This window comes from Carcharodon carcharias, chromosome 18 (assembly GCF_017639515.1).
Source record: "Carcharodon carcharias isolate sCarCar2 chromosome 18, sCarCar2.pri, whole genome shotgun sequence".
NCBI lineage: Eukaryota > Metazoa > Chordata > Chondrichthyes > Lamniformes > Lamnidae > Carcharodon > Carcharodon carcharias.
The window spans coordinates 12,265,878-12,285,763 of record NC_054484.1 but is presented as its reverse complement, the minus strand read 5'-3'; the positions used below and the strand labels follow the sequence as shown (position 1 = coordinate 12,285,763).

The 19,886-nt window shown below is 43.6% G+C and overlaps 1 protein-coding gene across 5 annotated transcripts in view; it reads right to left on the bottom strand.

Annotated features, from left to right (window-relative positions):
- The window catches only part of usp25 (ubiquitin specific peptidase 25), a 177,189-nt gene that overhangs the window by 52,853 nt on the left and 104,450 nt on the right, over positions 1–19,886 (bottom strand). For 2 of the 5 annotated variants that reach the window (XM_041210981.1, XM_041210982.1), the window contains exons 15-20: positions 19,183–19,253; positions 18,507–18,735; positions 14,623–14,823; positions 11,841–11,980; positions 5,141–5,254; positions 2,067–2,162 (exon numbers count right to left, since the gene is read on the bottom strand). In XM_041210981.1, coding sequence (XP_041066915.1) covers positions 2,067–2,162; positions 5,141–5,254; positions 11,841–11,980; positions 14,623–14,823; positions 18,507–18,735; positions 19,183–19,253 — 851 coding nt within the window. The remainder of the gene's footprint in view (positions 1–2,066; positions 2,163–5,140; positions 5,255–11,840; positions 11,981–14,622; positions 14,824–18,506; positions 18,736–19,182; positions 19,254–19,886) is intronic. The other 3 variants (XM_041210985.1, XM_041210984.1, XM_041210983.1) reach the window with 2 other exon arrangements.

Sequence of the window (19,886 nt, the reverse complement as noted above, 5' to 3'; positions counted from 1 at the left end):
TGGAATGTTTTGATAACAACATCTTGTGTGTGTCATTCCTACAGTTTTTGAGTTGGGACGGAGAAGGAGGATTTATAGAGGCCACAATGAGCAAAAAGTTAGATTTTGACAATAAGTTTCTGCCCTGTTTGAATTAAGATCTGGTATAATAATAAATCTGGCAAAAAGGTTTAAAGATCATTAACTTTAAACAGAGTTAGGGTTAAGCTTTCCACAAAGCACTTTAACATTCTAACTGTGAGCAGCAGTAACAATGTTCTTAATCTTAATTAAACTAATGTGATTAACTAGGAGAAAAGGGAAACAACTTATTGGTGGATTTTTAAATTCAATGCCAATTTCGTCCTCTTTTCTTGGGATGGGATTCATCAGTGACCCTCTGACAAGTGGCCACTGAATGTCAACTGTTAAGTGCCAGCAAGCTATGCAACTGTGGAGGGCATCACAGTCAAGCTCAAGCTCCACTCCAGAGACTTAAACACAAAATCCAGATTGAAACTCCAGTGCAATGCGGAGGGAGGTTGTGCCATCAGAGATGCTGTCTTTCAGAGGAGACGTTACACTGAGACTCAATCTGTCCTCCTAAAGGGATGCTAAAGATCCCTTGATCCTGGAACCAACAACACAGACGATATGGTCATTGTCACATCTCTGTTTGTGGGAGTCCGCTGTGCACAAAGTTTATAGCCAAGTTTCCAACATTAGAACAATGACTACACTTCAAAAGTAATTAACTTCTTGCAAAGAACTTCAGGATGTCCTGAGGTCATGAAACACGCTATTGAAATTCAAGTCTTACTTTCTATCTTGGTAGCCTGATTTAAGCAGTACTGTCAGAGGCCATTTAACTACATGTCCTATATGCCCGCATCCATTTTTTTTTCTGTTGAATGGTTAGAGGGCAGTGGTTTTAGAGAAAACCAAGTCATTTTCTAATAAAAATGGAGCGTTTCAATTTATTGGGCATGAAAGTACCTCCTAACTCCCAGCTTGTGTGTAGATTTTGTGCTCATTGTGCTTTTAGTTTAAAAACGAGGTGCAAACTTGAATAAAAGCAGTAGCAGAAAAAAAAACATGAATTAGAAAATACAGACTAGATTATGGGTAGGGTTAAGGTAGGGAAAATAGTTATTAATCACCCCCCACACCCACAACAGCCCCGTCTTTCCAATAACATTCTGTGCACCACACAATTGAACCACAGTTTCACTCAATCGCAGAAACTTACAAGGTTTAAGCCAAAGCTGCCGCAGTTAGAAGAACCTCAGGCCGTGAAGGAAGGATAAATTTCAAAAATATTATTAAAGCCCCTCAAATCGTAATAATCAGCATACTGCATAACATATACCCGTAATCTAACAGCAATAATGAACTCAAAGATCGTGCATCCCCTTTCACTTTAACCATCCTGGAGCCCCAGTAACACTGACTGGGAAATGTCAACTCAGTGCTGGAGCAGGTAGCAGAACTTGATTTTAAAGCTCATTCCTGAACACTCACCCCTTTCCAGTAACTTTATACACAAAGGTGACAAAATACAGTATAGCTGGATACACTGTAATTGTAGTTAAGCATAAATTACACTAAATGCCTGAAGGACTGGCCATTGGGCTGGAGGCAATGCTCTAATCTCACAGTACTGAGAGGAGGGGCTGGGGGGGGGGGGGTGCAAAAAAGGGAAGCAGGTAAGGTAAAGAACAGTGCAGGAAGAATTGTTTTTTTTTTAAAAGTGGAAGAGTCAGCCAAGGAAAAGTTGGTGAGAAAAACTGAGAAAGGAAATGAGAGGAAATGAAAAAAGAGGATTGAAAAAAATGAGCGAGCCAGAGGTAGGAAGTGACAAAGTGGGAGAAAGAGACAGAGGGGAGGGAGTGGAAAAAAAAAATGAAGGGGAGGAAAGAAGGAAAGGGGATGGGGGAGAAAGGAGCCAGTGAATACTAAGTGTCTGATCAGAATAGACCATTACAAGCCCTTGTGATAAAACGCACGATGCTGGGTTCAATATTGCTTTAATATGTAACAGCAGACAGCATTCAATCACACTGAATGAAATAAAAGGGAGTATGTACCTTGAAGAAACCCGCCTCGGGACCATGTCTGTCATACACATTCCTGGCTTTACTTATAGCCATGATAATACCTTGCATGGTTGGGGTCAGCATGACCTGCCAACAAGGGGTCGTAGGTAAAAGGTCAGATATGGATAAAGCTATTCAAAACATATGAATTCGCAACAATTTTTTTTTAATTTTATTTTTTAAATTAAAAAATATTCACATAAGGAAAGAGCTCGAAACAAAAAGGTTTATAAATTATCTTTAAACAATTAATGTTACACAATGAATTAAGCAATGAATAAGCAATGGTTTTATAGGCTTCGTAAATAAAAATTAAAAGGCAATTGACAGGCAGCATGCACAAAAATCTAAAAAAAAATGTGATTTTATTTTGCCCTGCAAGTGGTGAGAGCTTGGTAGTCGCTGGGAAATTTAGGTGCACATCAACATGCTGCCTATGATGCAGTACACAAACGCTCAGGTGTACACTGAATGCAATTCTCTCTTTCATGCTTAAGTTACCAATACATGTCGATTAGGTCACTTACTCAAATATAGAAACATACAGCACAGGGGATGGCCATTTGGCCCATCACACCTGCAGCGGAGCTTTGATAGAGCTACTGAAAGAGCCCCAGTGCTCTCTCTCAACAGTCCTGCAAAATTTCCTTTCAAGTATTTATCCAAATCCCTTTTGAAAGTTGTCAACGAATCTGCTTCCATCACCCTTATAGACAGTGCATTCACACAAATTGCCGAGAACTTACAGAACTGACATTCTGCCCAACTAGTCTATGCTGGTATTGATGCTCCACATTTGCAACTTCCAGGGCATATTTTACAATCCTTTTAGAAATATAGCTCTGTAAATTTCACTCCACTTTGCAGTGTCTCCTGAACGTCCCTCAAACAGGAGAGGGGAAAAAAAAAATTGCACACAAGCAGGCTTATACAAAAAAAAGAGAAAGATGAAATCTGGTAGGCACCAATCAAGAGCAGGGACCCTCCTCGGCGTGAGGTCACCAAGATCAACTTCAAAGTTCCTGGTGCTGACCCCAGCTGAGATCAGTAAAGTAGAACTAGAAACTGTACTTGGTTTCAACTAGGTAGGCTTTTTGGAGAACCAGCTTGAATTCTGGCCCCTTCTGTGGGGTGATTACAAACTGGAACTCTCAATGGGTCTGGCAACAGATCATCTGTTTGGCCTATGGAGGAAGGAATAGCCTGTAACTTCAAGATTGAGGGGGAGGTGGGGGGACAAGAGAAAGGAACAGATAGCTACAAGGATCAGGGGAGAAAAGTAAAATATGTGAAGGCAAGAGAATAAAAGCTCTGTTTGAAAGTATCTACTGAAATTCAGACACTCACTTCCCTCCACAATTATCACCCTAGCTCAACAGATAAAACAGCCAGGATAACTTCTCTTAAAGTCTATAAGAGTTAAACATTCACCAAATATTTCTAAAATATACAATTAGAGCACAATGCATATATTGAGGCCCATTTCAGGATAGAATTTAATTCATTTGCATCGTGCATGACCAGTGCAAACCTGAAGTCATACAATTCTTAAAAGTATTGCTGAAGAAAGGAAATATTTTATCAAAGCTTATCCCCTTGCACTTATCAGGATAGCTCGCAAGAAATGACCAAACCATAACAGGGGAACAACAATTTATATTGCATGAGGAGACAGTACTGATTGGTTAGCAAATGGGCTCTGATTGGTGGGGGCGCTACCATGGAGAATGAAGCATGGAATAGTTCATTGCCCAGCTCTGCTCAAACTCAAACTGGGCAGGTCGACTCTGATCGGTCAAGGCATTGCCCTGGGGAGTAAACCAGGGAATGGCTGTTCCATATGCTTTTGTTTAGTTGAAGTTGTTTTAGTTGTTTAGTAATGTGTGGACATGTTCCTTCTGTTTGCAAAGGGACAGGGCCCTAGTGACCCACACTGTGAGCCTGACTGACAATCTTAAATTAGTTTTCGGTAATGCTTAGCACAATCAGGATTGCTTAGGTGTTGTCCAATTGCTGAATCAAATCTAATGTTGGAGGCTATCTTCTGAGTTTTGCAAGCAAAATTCCCCAGGCAATGCCTTGACCAGAGTCAACCTGCCCGGTTTGAATTTGCACAAAGCTGGGCAGTTAACTGTTCCATGCTTCATTCTCCATGGCAATGCCTCCTCCAATCAGAGTCCACTGACCAAACAGCACTCTCCTCTCATGCAGTATTGTTACTCCCCTGTTACTGTTGGTAATTTCTTGCAAGCTAACCAGCTGAGTGCAAGACAAAAAGCTTCGATAGCATGTCTCTTTTTTCAGCAATTCTCAAGTATCGTACCACTATTCATACATTGTTAAAAAATGTTATTTCAAGTCATATATGCATGCAATGTCATTGCATAAAGAATGTGCATGATCTCCTAGCCTGCAACATGTAACTTGGAACACATCCCTATCCTGCATTATGCAACGTGTCCTCTCCCCTACTCTGCAATGCATAATGTCTCCTCTCCCTGACCCAGCACATAATATGTATCCTCCCACACCCTGCATTGTATATTGTGTCCTCTCCTGTATCCTGCATTCTATAACGTGAGACTCTCCCCTAACCTGCATTGCATAACTTTTCCTCTCCCCTTCCCTACATTGTTTATTGCATCTTCTACTCTACCCCGTGTTATATAATGTGTCCTCGCCCATACTGTGCATTGTATAATATGCCCTCTCCCCTACTGTGCATTACATGCATCCTCCCCTTTAATCTGCATTATATATGTCCTCTCCCTTACTCTGCATTGCATAATGTGTCCTCTCCCCTATCATACACTGTAAAATGTGTCCTCTCCCATACTCTACATTGTTTAATGCGCCCTCTGCTCTATCCTACATTTGGTAACATGCACTCCCCTATCCTGCATTACACAACTTGAGCTATTTTTTTTTAAGGAATTGCTTGAAGTGTAATTCAAGCACTCCCCCAACACTGCAGTGCACAGAAACATGCCCATTCAGGAGTGCCATGCAACAAATGCCCACATGCTATCTGGTCATTTACACATGGCTGGGCAGTGGGTAGATACCTCGTCATCATAACCGCCTTCCTCTGACTCTATGACCAACCTTCCTATTTGGGGAATCTCCATCTCAACCACACGCTGGCTGGGACCAGGCTCGGGGGAAGTTGAAGCAGAGTCCTACAGGAAAAGGGCAAGGTCAGGAAGTGAAGGGCAGCACAGGGAAAGATAAAGATGGAGGGTCACAAAACACAAATGTTGATTCCACAAAGGGCTCATTTCTTTCCAGCTGCTATTCAAAGAGCAACATGACTTTTCCTTTGGTTACTTTTTCTCTCCCCTCAAGGTGCTGAACCCAGATATGCAGACTTCACGTGAGTGCTTAAACCAGGAGTGCCAGTGGGGCATTTTAACGCCAAGGCCATCACAGCCTATCCTGACAGCCACTCGGGCACTTCCAGCAGGGTGTTGAGGTTGTGCCCCGAATGTCACAAAGTTAAGAGGAATAATTCAGCACAGACTTAGAATCAAACCTGGCACATTGTGGTCTGCACAAATCGGCGATACAGAATTTGATTGCTAACTGAACAATCACAAGGAAAGTGATGTTCAAACATGGGCTCCCCTCCGACATTAAGCCTGAATGACATGCTATTTTTTTGGCTTTATAACCATTTTGCTATATGTTTTTTTTTAAATATTCATTCCTGGGATGCAAGTGTCACTGGCTAGGCCAGCATTTGTTATGCATCCCTAATTGCCCTTGGGAAGGTGGTGGTGAGCCGCTTCCTTGAACCACTGCATGGTGTAGGTACACCCGCATAGCTGTCAGGCAGGGAGGTCCAGGATTTTGACCAGCGACAGTGAAGGAATGGTGTGCGACTCGGATGGGAACTTGCTGGTGGTGGCGTACTCATGGGGCTACTGCCCTTCTCCTTCTAGGTGGTAGAGGTCACAGGTTTGGAAGGTGCTTTGGAAAAGTGTTTTTCTCATCTGTATCTTATTGAACAAGTAAAGAGATTTCACATTCAACCATTCTCCTGTCACTTACTGGCCCTCAGTTCCCCCCAACACCTCAATCCTGTCCTGCACTTAGGAAAGAAAAAAAGCAGGTGTTCGGGTTGCCTCAATTGTGATTGTGCTTACATTTGCTGATTGGGTGCCTGGAGCAAATCACCAGGATAAACCCACGCCCAATCACACTGTGGCACAGCACCAGCTTGTTAAAACTAGCACGATCTGCAAGATGCAGCAAAGATTTAATGGGTTGCCACACAGCACCATCCAGTGGCCAACAATGGCTCCTACAGCAACACACTGAAGCCAATGGTGGTAGTGGGGAGCTTTTCTCCTCTGGCTAAGAGAGGCTGGAGGAAGTTTGAAAAGTGCATAGTAAAATACTGTCAAAAGCACAGGAAAGTAAAGGAAAGAGGGACATAAAGAAAAACATAAGTCAGTGAAACCGTATCAGTGATCTTTACAGGCAACTTTCAGTCAGGAGGCCACAGTGAATTGCAGTTACTGACTTTTTAATAGCTGGAAATATCAACATATTCATGGCAAATAATAAATCACCATCCAGGAGAGGGAGAGGGAGGAGAGGGGAGGGGGAAGAACGGGGAAGGCGGGGCAGGACAGGGGGATTAGGGGTGTGAGGGGGGTAAGAGAGTAGGATGAAGGGGCTGAGGGGGAGAGGTGAGGGAGGGGGATAAGGGAAATGAGGGGGGATGAGGGATGAGGGGGGGAGGAGGGGAGACAGGCGATGAGGGGTGAAGAGGTGGGATGGGAGAATGAGGGGGAAGGTGAGGATGATGGGGAGGGGAAGGGAAACGTGGGGGGATGGACAGGAATAAGGGGGGGGGTGTGGGAGGATGAGGGGCTCCAAGTGGAAGGGGGAGCAGGGGGTGTGGGGGAAGTGAGAGGGGAAATGAAGGAGGGAGGGGAGGGACAGGGGAGTCAGAGGTTAGACAAAGGAGACAAGTGGAGGGACAAGCCAGAAAGGAGGAAGAGGTGAGGAGGGAGGTTATGGGAGAGGAGTGAGGGGAAAGATGGAGAGAGGTGAGTGTGATATTAAATGCAGGGACTCCCCAATATTCTATCAGTATTTGTAGCAATCCCTTGAGAGTGTGACACTTTACTGGGACCTTCCTGGTAGCAAGACACTATTTGGAGCAATTCTCCAGTGGAGAGACACTATTTACAGTATCTCCCCCACTGGGAGTGAGACAGTATTTACAGGGTCTCCACTCTCGGAAAAGTGACAACATTTGCAGGGATTTACTGTGAGTCAAACAATACTTACAGAGGCTCCCTGAGAGTGAGATAATATTTCCAGGGGCCATCTCACAAGCAGAAAGGAATAAACATCACTCCCGTGCTCTATTAGACTGAATTGCAGGTGATTACTGGTCTACACTAGTAGTGATAGCAAATGAAGAACTTAAGTTGGTGAATCAAGAGTAGAAAACAGGTGTACAACTTAAGTGAAACTTTTTCTGTAGATTGGTGCCCATACTTCAGACAAGTCTGGAGAAAGCATTGTTAACCAGAACAAAGAAAGGCAAAAGAAAGATAGGGAATACAGTCAAGGCAACTTTGCAGAATCAGGAAGAACTACGTTTACTGATCCCATGGGGGAACTCATTTGCACTGCTTCCCCCTACATTGTGCTGCACCGTAAGCCGGTTTAACAGGACAAACAGCATCTACATTCAGTGTACAACAGTGAGAAGCCTTCATGGAGGAGCAGGTGGAGAGTAAGAATGAACAAAAGGATAAAGGAGGCTTAAAGCGCAGCCGCAGGACGATGATGATGGCGACTGCGAGACAGCAACAGGATGCAATTCAAAGACAGCGAGCATTCACATCAGGGCAGACTGGGATTAAGAGCGGGGAAAATGCACTGACAAAATTTAATTCCGTACACTTCTGCCCATAAATGCCAACCCTTTCAATTTTATAATGTACACGCGCACATACCAAAAGTCACAAGACACAGTCACTGCACCTCCGGTCATATCAGCAGTTCCATTAACATTACAAGAAGTCAGGGCACTTCCCTTCTGCAAACATACTTTAGAAAATGTGTCGGCCAGTCTCAACCATCTTCTCCTGCACAATGTGAGTGAGGTCATGATACCAAGCACAGGATTCCCACAATAACATGGGGTGCAACAGTATGGTCATTCGAACCTCACTCACGTGCAATGTTGGACGTGTGGAGCTTCTTACTATGCCCACTTGCTGACTGAGAAAGTAGTCAGTAAAATATTGTAGAATAAGATGAATTAGGAGCACCAAGCTTAAAGTTGACAAGTGTGGTCATTAGGGAGAGGGAGAGATGTATTAGGCAATGCAGCCACACACAGACACTGGGACATCCTTGAGATTTAGCTGTGTCCATGGGGATGGTGGCACTATTACACCAGATGATCCCAGAACATCTACCACTTGCTAAAACAGCTAGGTTAACCTATACAATTTAGTCACCTCGTCTTTGATCTTTTCTACTTTGGGTATCCTGAAGTATGAACTTGAGAATTACCCTTTGTTTGGATTCCTTAGTTTAATAAAACCTGAATTGTTCCTGGGGGAAAGCATTTTGAGTGGTACACTAGCAGGAGGCGAACTGTCTGAGGCTAGGAATTAAAAGTAGCTTAGGTGAAGACCTTCCTACAGAGCACAACCCTTAGTATAGTAATCGACCCTAATGGTCACTTTGCTCTCCAAATGCAAGGCTTATCAAGGGTCAAGTAGAGCTAATGAACACGCTAATGTTCCTTTAGGGGAAAAAATCCTGATGTCCTTACCCTGTCTGGCCTATATATGACTATAGTTCCAATCCAATACGATTAACTACCCTCTAAAATGGCCTATCAGGTCAATCAGTTGCATCAAATGATTACATCATTTCAAGGCGGCCCACACCACCTTCTTGGGGCAATTAGAAATGGGCAATAAATGTCAGCCTTGCCAGCAACATCAACATCCTGAGAACAAAGAAACAAAAAGCTTAACATAAGTTGAGGATGTAAATTAAGCAAGCAGCTGAGCCCAGGTCCATATGTTACTCAAAATCATAACCTCATTTGATCTCTTAACTTTCCTTCTTGGTTCCTTCTGAATTAACCAGATGATCAGGGTTACCATTTACTCCTTGCATTTTGTTTTATTCATTTACAGGATGTGGTGTCATTGCCAAGGCCAGCATTTGTTGCCCATTCCTAAGTGCCCATGAGAAGGTGGTTGTGAGCCACCTTCGTGAATAGAACTGACTGGCTTGTTAGGCCATTTCAGAGGGCAGTTAAGAGCCAACCACATTGTTGAGAATCTGGAGTCACATACAGGCCAGGCCAAGTAAAGGTGACACATTTCTTTCGCGAAAGGACCTTCATAAACCAGATAAGTATTTTAGACAATCTGGAAGCTTTTTTTCCCAGATATATTTAATTACTTGAATTTAGACTCCAGATTAGTAATTCAGTAATAAAAGCACTGTGCTACCGTGCCCTGGATTATTCACCTTGGATCTTTATTGACCACTACTGCCAGGCTCAAGGATCTAGGTTAAATTTTTCATCCAAGGCCCAGCAGAGGAACTATGGTGGTTGTGATGTAGTTTGGACGTAGCACTAATAAGTTAACAGACTCAGCATAAACCTACATGCAGCAAGCCTGCAAGCTGTGTCACCCCATTAACTATATGATTGTCATTTCCAACATGCCCAAGGTCACTGGCTTACAGTTGCTACAGGAATCACAAAGCACTGGAATCCCATGCATTTACTAGAATAACAACATTCAGCCACTGTAAACCAGTAACCTTGACCATGCACAATGCCTACTCTTTCAGGCCTTGAGCTCTTCAATCTACAATATCTAATATGGACTTTGCGAAACCGACTGCAATCTGTTCAGAAACAGATCCAACATTGGAGGGTCACTAATACTGTTTGGAACATACCCCAGGATGCTTCATCGTATGATGTCCTACTGCCTCACTACCACTCCCCCTGCCCTGACACTGTGGCCACTGGTCACTCGACAACAGTCAATAATGGCAACTGCTGATTCACTATTCTCTGCTCCCCAAAAGGTTTTCCTGTCGCGTGGTTTTATCAGAGTGGCATTACACCCTGGTAGCCTTGCTGCTCGCCAAGATACAAGAGAGCACACTGCTTACTGGGAAGAATGTGTGGGAAGCTAATTCTTCATTCCAGGCAAAATCTAGGAGGATTGGGAACCCCATTCACCTGGACAGGTTTAAGGCCTAGCATTCCCAAGGACAAGAGTCAAGAGTAACCTATCTGCCCCTCGACGCCTTCCCCTCCCCACGGCTGGGAGATTTAAACCACACTGTTCCACAGTTGGTGTGAAATTTCTAACCTCTCCCCAAAATAAACCTCTTTTGCAGATATATACAAACACACATGTTAAGGAGCAAAAGAAGCACATCAGTAAAATAACTGGTAAAATATTATTACCGTGTAATGAAGAGGGTAATGAGGAGGGTTAAAAAACCAAACTGGTCTTTACAGCCAAGGACAATTTCAGGAATACAAGGTTTCTGTGCTGCCCCTGCTGGTCTCTGTCCTGTGCCCCATGACATTTGATCAGAGTTCCTGACAATCACAGCCAGGAGGTGAGGCACAATGCAGAGGTTGGCAGCATGATTGCAAACTCTGCTTCTGTTTCTCCCTCCCCAAAATAAAACACAGAAAAATATTGTATTGGGAGGAATGTTAGAATCTGTTTATTGGAAGAATATAAATTGGCTTCTTTAACTCTTGTACATCTGCGTTTTGATTTGAAATAATACAAGACAACTGTGGGACAATGAAGTTTGAATTGGCAAGGATAGACTTGGAGCTCCAGAAATGAAACATGGCACAATGGACATATAAAGATTAGCATAAAGATTGTTAAAGAGCATATTATATACAGGAGTGCTGCAGCTCTGTTAAGTGCAAGGCTGTTACTTCGAAACCTAATGCCTCAGCAGTTCATTCAGTGAGGATGTGAACTGGACAGACCAACAGGGCTTGAGTGTAGTTCTTCTCACTCATCAGTCTGCCAAGTTTGGAATGGCAGCCTGGGGTAGCCTTCATTGCCACTGGGCTGAAGAGCTGGAAAGCCAGGCCAGAGCCCTCATACCCCTAATTGTCTAGGGGTACTTTTGATTAGGTGCGCGAGCCGATGTCGAACAGGGATAGGGAATCTGATCCCGCTGTGATACTGCCAGTATCGACCATGCTTGCCTTGCTCAGACAGGCCAAGAGTGCCAGCTTGAGCAAGGTTCCAGAAGAGAGGAGGGAATCCACTGGCAACTGACAGAACTGACTCCAGGTGGGAGCTCACATCTTTGGGAAGGAAGGAAAGAGGGAAATTGAGGGAGACATGGAGGGGGCGGCGCGAGTAGGGGTGGAACTTGAATTTATATAGAACCTTACCATGACCTCAGGAAATTCCAAAATGTTTCACAGGCAATGGATTATATATTCACAGTGCACCCATTGATGCACAGATAAGAGGAAGAGGAGGGGAGGGAAACAACACTGCACTTTTGCTGGGCGACAATACTCCTGTATATAACACGGTTAAGTCATGGCTTTTAATGGGGGGGGGGGGGGTAAAGGAGGATGGGTGGGAGTGGTCGAATGGTATTTCTTAGCGAGCAATAGCCGACCTAACATTATAACTATTCAGCATTCCTTTATTTGATATCATAATTAAGTAGGAAAGAAAGTTGGCTTGTTGCAAGTCATACCGCTTGCAGTGCGGCCTCTGGGCCCCGGTCTTCATACTCCGTGGCAGCTTTGGAGACGGTCCTTGCTGTGTCTCCTTCACAAACCTTAGAGGGATCTTTTGCTGATGGTTGCTCCAAGTATTCCAATTCTTTTCCTTGCACTGCAAAAAACAGAGCATTTTAAACAATGTATTTTTACAGGTGGCTCCATTCCTCACTGGAGGACGTTGTTACCCAGTAGGAACATGCAGCTCTCTGAAGCCTTCTTCAAACTTGCTGTTCTCTGCCTGAGCTCCAGATGGTTTCAATGCTCCAGTATCAATTATGAAACAAAACAACAAAACGTCAAACCATAAGCTTAAAGGTTCTTTCATTACTCCACTAGTAACCTTGGAAGGGGGGGTGCAGATGACACTCAGAACATAAGATTCCAGGTTCACATTACATTATTACTTTACGTTATTTTTGTAGGTTCACAATCTACATTATTAGCTAATCTCAGAAACACATAGAATTTTACAGCACAGAAACCGAACATTCGGTTCAAATAGTCTATGCGGGTGTCAATACGTGACTTAAGCCTCTGCACACCCTTCTTCCTCTCACCTCGATGATACCACCCTGGAGTGCTGCGAGAAGTTTGGGTCTCCATACCTAAACATGGGTACAAATGCCATGGAGGCAGTACCGCAAATGTTTACCAGACCTATTCCTGGGCTGAGTGGGTTGTTCTATCATGTGAAGCTGAGCAAATTCAGGTGAGAGTGACTGCCCATGACGTCAAGGCCGCACTTGGCCGAGTGTGGCATCAAGGAGCCCTAGCAAAACTGAAGTCAGTGGGAATCAGGGTGAAAACTCTCCGCTGGTTGAGTCATACCAAGCACAAAGGAAGGTGGTTGTGGTTGTTGAAGGTCAATCATCTCAGCTCCAGAACATCACTGCAGGAGTTCCTCAGGGTAGTGTCCTCAGCCCAACCATCTTCAGCTGCTTCATCAATGACCTTCCTCACATCATAAGGTCAGAAGTAGGATGTTCGCTGATGATTGCACAATGTTCTGCATCATTCGTGACTCCTCAGATGCTGAAGCAGTCCATGTCCAAATGCAGAAAGATCTGGACAATGTCCAGGCTTGGGCTGACAAGTTGCAAGTAACATTCGTGCCACACAAATGCCAAGTAATGACCATCTCCAACAAGAAAGAATCTAACCATCGCCCCTTGACATTCAATGGAATTACCATCAATGAATCCCCTGTTATCAACATCCTGGGGGGGGTTACCATTGATCAGAAGCTGAACTGCACTAGCCATATAAATACAATGGCTACAAGAGCAGGTCAGAGGCTAGGAATCCTGCCACGAGCAATTCACCTCCTAATTCCCCAAAGCCAGTCCACCATCTACAAGGCACAAGTCAGGAGTGTGATGGAATACTCCCCACTTATCTGGATGAGTGCAGCTCCCACAGCACTCAAGAAGCTTGACACCATCCAGGACAAAGCAGCCCATTTGATAGGCAGCCCATCCACAAACATTCACCCCCTCCATCACCGATGCACAGTAGCAGCAGTATATACCACCTACAAGATGGAATGCATGAATTCACCAAGGCTCCTTAGACAGCACCTTCCAAACCCATCACCACTACCATCTAGAAGTACAAGGGCAACAGATAGGTGGGAACACCACCACCTGGAAGATTTTCTCCAAGTCACTCGCCATCCTGACTTGGAAACATAACGTCATTCCTTCACTGTCATTGGGTCAAAATCATGGAATTCTCTTCTTAACAGCACTGTGGGTGTACCTACTCCACATGAACAGCAGTGGTTCAAGAACGCAGCAGTTCAAGAAAGCAGCTCACCACCACCTTCTCAAGGGCAAATAGGATGGGCAATAAATCTGGCCCAGCCAGTGAAGCCTACATCCCGTGAATAAGTTTAGAAGAATGAGAGGTCTCATTGAAACATACTTGATACCAAAAGGGCTCAACAGGGTAGAGAGGTTGTTTCCGCTGGCTGGTGAATCTAGAACAGAGGGCAGAGTCTCAGGATAAGGGGTTGATCATTTATGATTGAGATGAGGAGAATTTTTTTTTCACTCAAAAGGTTGTGAATCTTTGTAATTGTCTATCCTAGAGGGTTGCGGATACTCCATCATGAGTATAACCAAGGTTAAGATAGGTAGATCTTTGGCCTCTCAGGGAATCAAGGGATACAAGGGCAAGAAAGTAGAGTTGAGGCAGAAGATCAGCACTGAATTGCAGAGCAGGTTTGAGGAGCCACATGGCCACCTTGTCAGCATATCCTTCCTCCATCGTGTCCCTCTCTGGCTACCTCTTAAATGCATCTAGGTTATTTGCCTCAATTCCACGTGGTATTGAGTTCCGCATTCTAACCACTATCTGGATAAAGAGCATCAGCAGATGGCAGTATGGCCAAATGCAATACTGTTCTCACTTCAGAAATCCACCCATAGAAGGTGCCTGATGTCTACTTGCCAGAGCCAACAGACTGAGTTCGGGAGTGAGAATGCTGGCTTGAAGTTTCCTCTCAACAGCTCACAGATGCTAAGGACCTGACTGCAAGCCTTTGTTGAGCTCAGTTACTTTATCATAGAACAGGAATTGGACCCAAGATCTTCATGACCTGTACAGATCAGTTTTTACATAGGTGAAAAGCGTAAATTTAATACAGTTCTTCAAGGTATCTACTAAAACGTTGTTCAAAAAAATACCAACATTCATGAAGAAATTGTAATTCAAAACAACAAATAAGGAATCAAACTAATTTTAACCTCTCACCTGAGGTAGATGCTCCAGTGGGCTCCCTCTGCGTAGTGTGTATCTCCATTTTTTCTTGCTGGGCTTTTTTCTCCTGTTGTGCATCCCATTCTTGTAGCTCCTTCTCAAACCTTCGGTTGTCATCTCTGACATACTCTTTCAAATCGCACGGCAAGGTGTTCATTCCAGTCAATATCTGACCAGTTTCCTTATCAAACTCCTCTAAATGAGCAATGGGAAAGGTTTTTTTTTTTATAGACTGTGTAAATTAAACAGCAAACAGAGCAGTTTAGAAATAAAGTGCATATCATTCCACCCGCATATCCCACATCTTTGCTATTGCTGGCTCAAGAGATGGCAGGAAAGTGACGCATACAGACCAGGTTTGACCCCTGTTCTATGCTGAGTTCACTGACTTCAACTGTGGTGGCAATACAGGCACAACAGTTTGAATTAGCAGATTGGAATATTGAAGATCAGCCAGAGTTCCTGCTCCTTCACACTATTCAGACATCCTCAGTGGAAACTGGCCCTGTGAAAATGTTGGGTGAAGACGAGATCAAGTCCAGTCTCATAGGCTTGGCCAGCTGGTTCCAATTCAGCATCCTTTCTTGATCTTTCAAAATAGCAATGCAAATTCGCTACTTTTAAAAAATAAAAATTGTCCTTTGCTGTTTTAAACAGCACGCAGGGCAGTGCTGGTCAACAGAAATTTCTAAGCAGCCACAGGTGTGGCTACGACAACACCATTTTAGTCACATGCACTTATATTGGTAGGCAGTGTCTTACATACACACACATTACAAGTCCACCAGCAACATCTCAGGACAACTGGAGATGGGAAATAAATCTTGGCCTTGGCAGTGGCACCACATCCCCAGAATGAATAAAAGAGAAAAAGATAAATGTACTTCACATATAAATTTACTTCACAAGCTATCCACCACCATTCAGCAATCAAACTCGTACTCAGTAATCTAAAAAAGACTCTCACACTGCTTTTTCCTCTCAATTTTACCAACAAATGCACAAAGAATATATATATATATATATTATGAAGTGTGATAGCACAGAAACAGGCCATCAACCCAACATGCTGGTCTTTATATTCCACGCGAACCACAGTTAATTCCTTGGCTGTTACTGAATCCTGGCTGAAATGGTGAAACACTGATTCTGAACCACGAGGCCACCAGGGTAGTTTTAGTAATCCAGGAAACCAGAGAGAACTCCCTGCTCTTTTCTGAATATTGTCATGGAAACTTTTACATCCACCCGAGAGGGCAGGTGAAGCCTCAGTTTAATGTCTCATTAGCCCCATGATATTGTTTTATGCCAACCCAGTATTTGGATCAAATGCCCAACAAGTGTCTATTGTTTATTTTCTTTCAAGCACAAATGTAATTAGCCACATGTGGATTCCCAATTAGCCACAACTGGCAGTGTGGACATCACTGTACTAGACCATTGGCGCACTAGCTCCAGGAATGTTGGCCATTATGCTGCGTGAAAGTCTTGCAGGAGCACCAAACTCTTTGCTGCGACAGGTGAAATGTTAACCCAATGCTGACTGCATTTAGCGCAAAGAAGCTGCAGAGCAGGTTTTTCAATCCGAAGGCTGCTCAGTCTGAATTTTCATATTTCAATTCCAAGTCCTGTCAAAGAACTTTGATATAAGATAATCAAAAATCTACTGCTGCCAACTTTTAGCATCAGGGAGGGATTCTCTGCCTCAGCATAACATAACTTTAAGACGATAGCTATTCTGCTGCTCTTTCTCTCTCCCAACTCCTGTCTCTCTTTTCTTTCAAAAGGAAATTGGATGGGCACTCGAGGGAAATAAACTTAGATTGGGGAAATGGAGCTGACTGAACTGCTCCACAGAGAATTGGCATGGATTCGATGGGCCAAATGGCCTCATGTTTTGTAATGACTATGACTCCTTGCACTCAGGCTCTGCTTGCCCCCACCTTGTTTTCTTCTGGCCAATAATGTTCCTCTGGCTTGGTTCCTTATATGTCACCTCACTTTCTTCCTGCTGTTGGTACCCATGGATCTAAAAGCCCCCTCCACGGGCAAATAGTACCTTTACAACAACTTGCATAAAATAAACTAAGCAAGCAATATTAGAAGGGAGCTGTTCTAAAAGACTGGTCAACGTGGTAGGGTTTCAGGAGAGTCTTAAAGAAGGGGGAGAGTCAGAGAGAAAGACGTTTAGCAAGACAATTCCAGAGCTCAAGACTCAGATGGTTGATGGTATGGCTGCCAGAATTGGTTGAGTGTAGGAACCTTGGAAGGCTGTAGGAGATTACCGAGATAGAGAAGAGCGAAGCTATGCTGTGCAGGGGTCTAAACACAAATATAATCATTTTAAAGTGGGCCTTCTGGAACTACAAGCCACAGTTGACCAGGGTGATGGGTGAGCAGGAGCAATACAGATTAGGAAATAGATAGCAAAGCTTTCGATGAGTTCAAATTTATGGAGGATGAGATTAATTGAGTCTGGAGATAAAAAAAATACATGGATGAGGGTTATGCAGCCAATGAGCTGAGGCAGGGACCAAGAACACTGATGTTACAAAGGTGAAAATAGGTGGTCTTTATGATGGAGGGGGTTTAGGGTCGGAAGACCAGCTCTAGGTTTTGATAGTAGGCACAGCCTGTGAACAATCCATTTCAGTCCGAGACTGTAGCCAAGGCGTGGACTGGAATTGGTGGCAAGCGCAAGTATTGTGTAGGGCCAAAGATGACAGAGGAGGTCTCGTGGCGCAGTGGTAGCATCCCTGCCTCTGAGCCAGAAGATCTGGGTTCAAATCCCACTGCAGGACTCGATGACTAAGGAACGTGCATTCGTAATGCGGCCAAACAGATCGGCCAATGAGTATCAACTTGTAAATCCTTCCAACATAGGCCAAAGGCAGGGGCTAAGTGTAGGAGAGATTCCTGTAATGGAAAGAAATTGGAGCCTCAGCCTTCTTCTCAATGTTTAACTGGAGGAAACTGCAGGTAATAAGTGAGCAAGCATCAATTGCCATTTGTGGAAGTGTTTCTAAATTTCTACCACTCTATGCTTGTAGAAGTGCTTTCTGAAATCACTCCTGAAAGGCCTGGCTCTAATTTTTAGGCTATGCTCCTTAGTCCTAAGCTCCCCAACCAGCAGAAATAGCTTTTCCCTATTGATCCTAAGTGTTTCCCTTAACATCTTGAAAACTTTGTTCAAATCACCCTTTAACGTTCTAAAAGCGTTAGTAAATACAACCCTAGTTTTGTGTAATCTCTCCTTGCAATTTAACTCTTTGACTCCAGGTTCTATTCTGGTAAATCTATACTGCATTTCCTGCAAGGTCAATCTATCCTTCCTTGGGTGAGGTGTCCAGAGCTGCTCAAAGTACTCCAGGTATGGTCTAACCAGGGTTTTGTATAGCGGAAGCATGGCTTCTACCACTTTGTATTCTAGTCCTTGAAAGGCTGGGGGAAGAAGATAGAATAGTAACTTTTCACTGACAGATCAGTAACCAGTGAACACAGATTCAAGATAATCAGCAAAAAAAAATGTTACTTTTTACGCAGCGAGTTATAATGATCTGGAATGCACAGCCTGAAAGACTGGTGGAAACAGTAAAGTTCAATAAGGAATTGGATAAATAGTTGAAAAAGAAAAGTTTCAGGGACTACAGGGAAAGACCAGTGAAATGGGACTAATGGGATAGCTCTTTCATGAGGGGCTGACTGGCCTCCTCCCGTGCTGTATGATTCTCTGAGCAGAAACTGAGACAACAGAAGCAGAGGATTCACAGGAACACACCATCTCAAAATTAAAGATAACATTCCACCACAAATGCATTCCATACAATACACACACGACACGCCGCAAGTAAAAGGCGAGTATGAGCTAATGAAAGTACCTTCTATTAAGTATCGCTCTGTGTCATTTATGTACATTAAACAGTATGCACTAGCGTTCCTGTACCCGCCAAAAGAATCGCGTTCTAGTTCCTCCCAGGAGGATTTGGTAACAGCTATGTCGTTGTACTTCATCCACCTCTCGTGGTGGTGATCATGGATGTAGGCCCAGTAATGCCCAGCATTAGCCTGACCTTCATGCACTAAGACTGCATGCAATCGATAAGGAACCTAGAGCACAAAGGGAAGATATGATAAGCAAAGGCTCATTACATTGAAGAACATACACGTACATCAGAAACTCTGAGCTGATGCTGTAGCTTCCGATATGCGTTAAAATCAGTCAAGTCTACACTCTATTGTAACATGCTTATTCAAAATGGCTCTGCAATGTGACATGTACATAAGCTTCAAAAACAGCACTTTCGTTAAAACTCTCAATTCATATTTCATCAGATCAGCTCTAATGAAGAGTTGCAGCTGAAATCTTATCCCCTTCAGAGGTTGATGAGCCAGCTCAGCATTCTTATTTCAGAGTTCCCACCCTTCCCTGCTAGTTGTGGAGGCAATTGCAGACCAATAGAACACAGCCCGGCAGGCTCTGCCCTTCATGACCTGTTTATTCCAGTTAACAGATTGCCTGAAGCTCAGTTAAAATCACACAGATATTGTGCTTACTTGCATCATGGTCTTGTCGGTGTACATCAGATCGATTGTGCGGTGAAGCCTAGCAATGCTCTCTTGCAGATCTGAAAAACACGCCAGAGATTGTGATTGACGGCTTGAACAGGAAACGCTGTTTGCACCCCTTTGGGGACAATGTCTGAACATAAATAATTCCTACTTAATATATAAGAAAATGATGACTGATTGTCTAAGCTTTGGAGAGCTTGCTTAACAATGAATCTCGGGGGTTATCTTTCGAGTAATGGTTAGCCAAAAACAAAATCCTTTTCTCCACCCATTTGTCTAGGAAGTTCCGCAGACTTTTGCCAAGATTGGTCTTTATGCATGAGCCTAAACCCACAGAGAGCATCACAACCAAGCCCTGTGCTGTCATCACATAACAAGCACACATGTACTATAAAGGAATCACTGCACAATTGCTAGCCCAGATGCCAAATATAATATCCAAGCTTAAATGTGCAAAATCAGCTTAAATGCTAAAGTTTAAGTTGAAATGGGTGGTGTTCCAATCCCAAGGGCCACCATCCTTCATAAAATAAAAACAGAAAATGTCATTCCATCGCCAACTAGAAGCAGGCTAACTTTTCAGGTATAGACACGCATTAGAACATGCTTGTGTTCTACCAAGGCCTCTACTCAAATCACCAAACCATTTGTTATTATTGGGGAAGTCAAGAGTTATGGGGAACAGACAG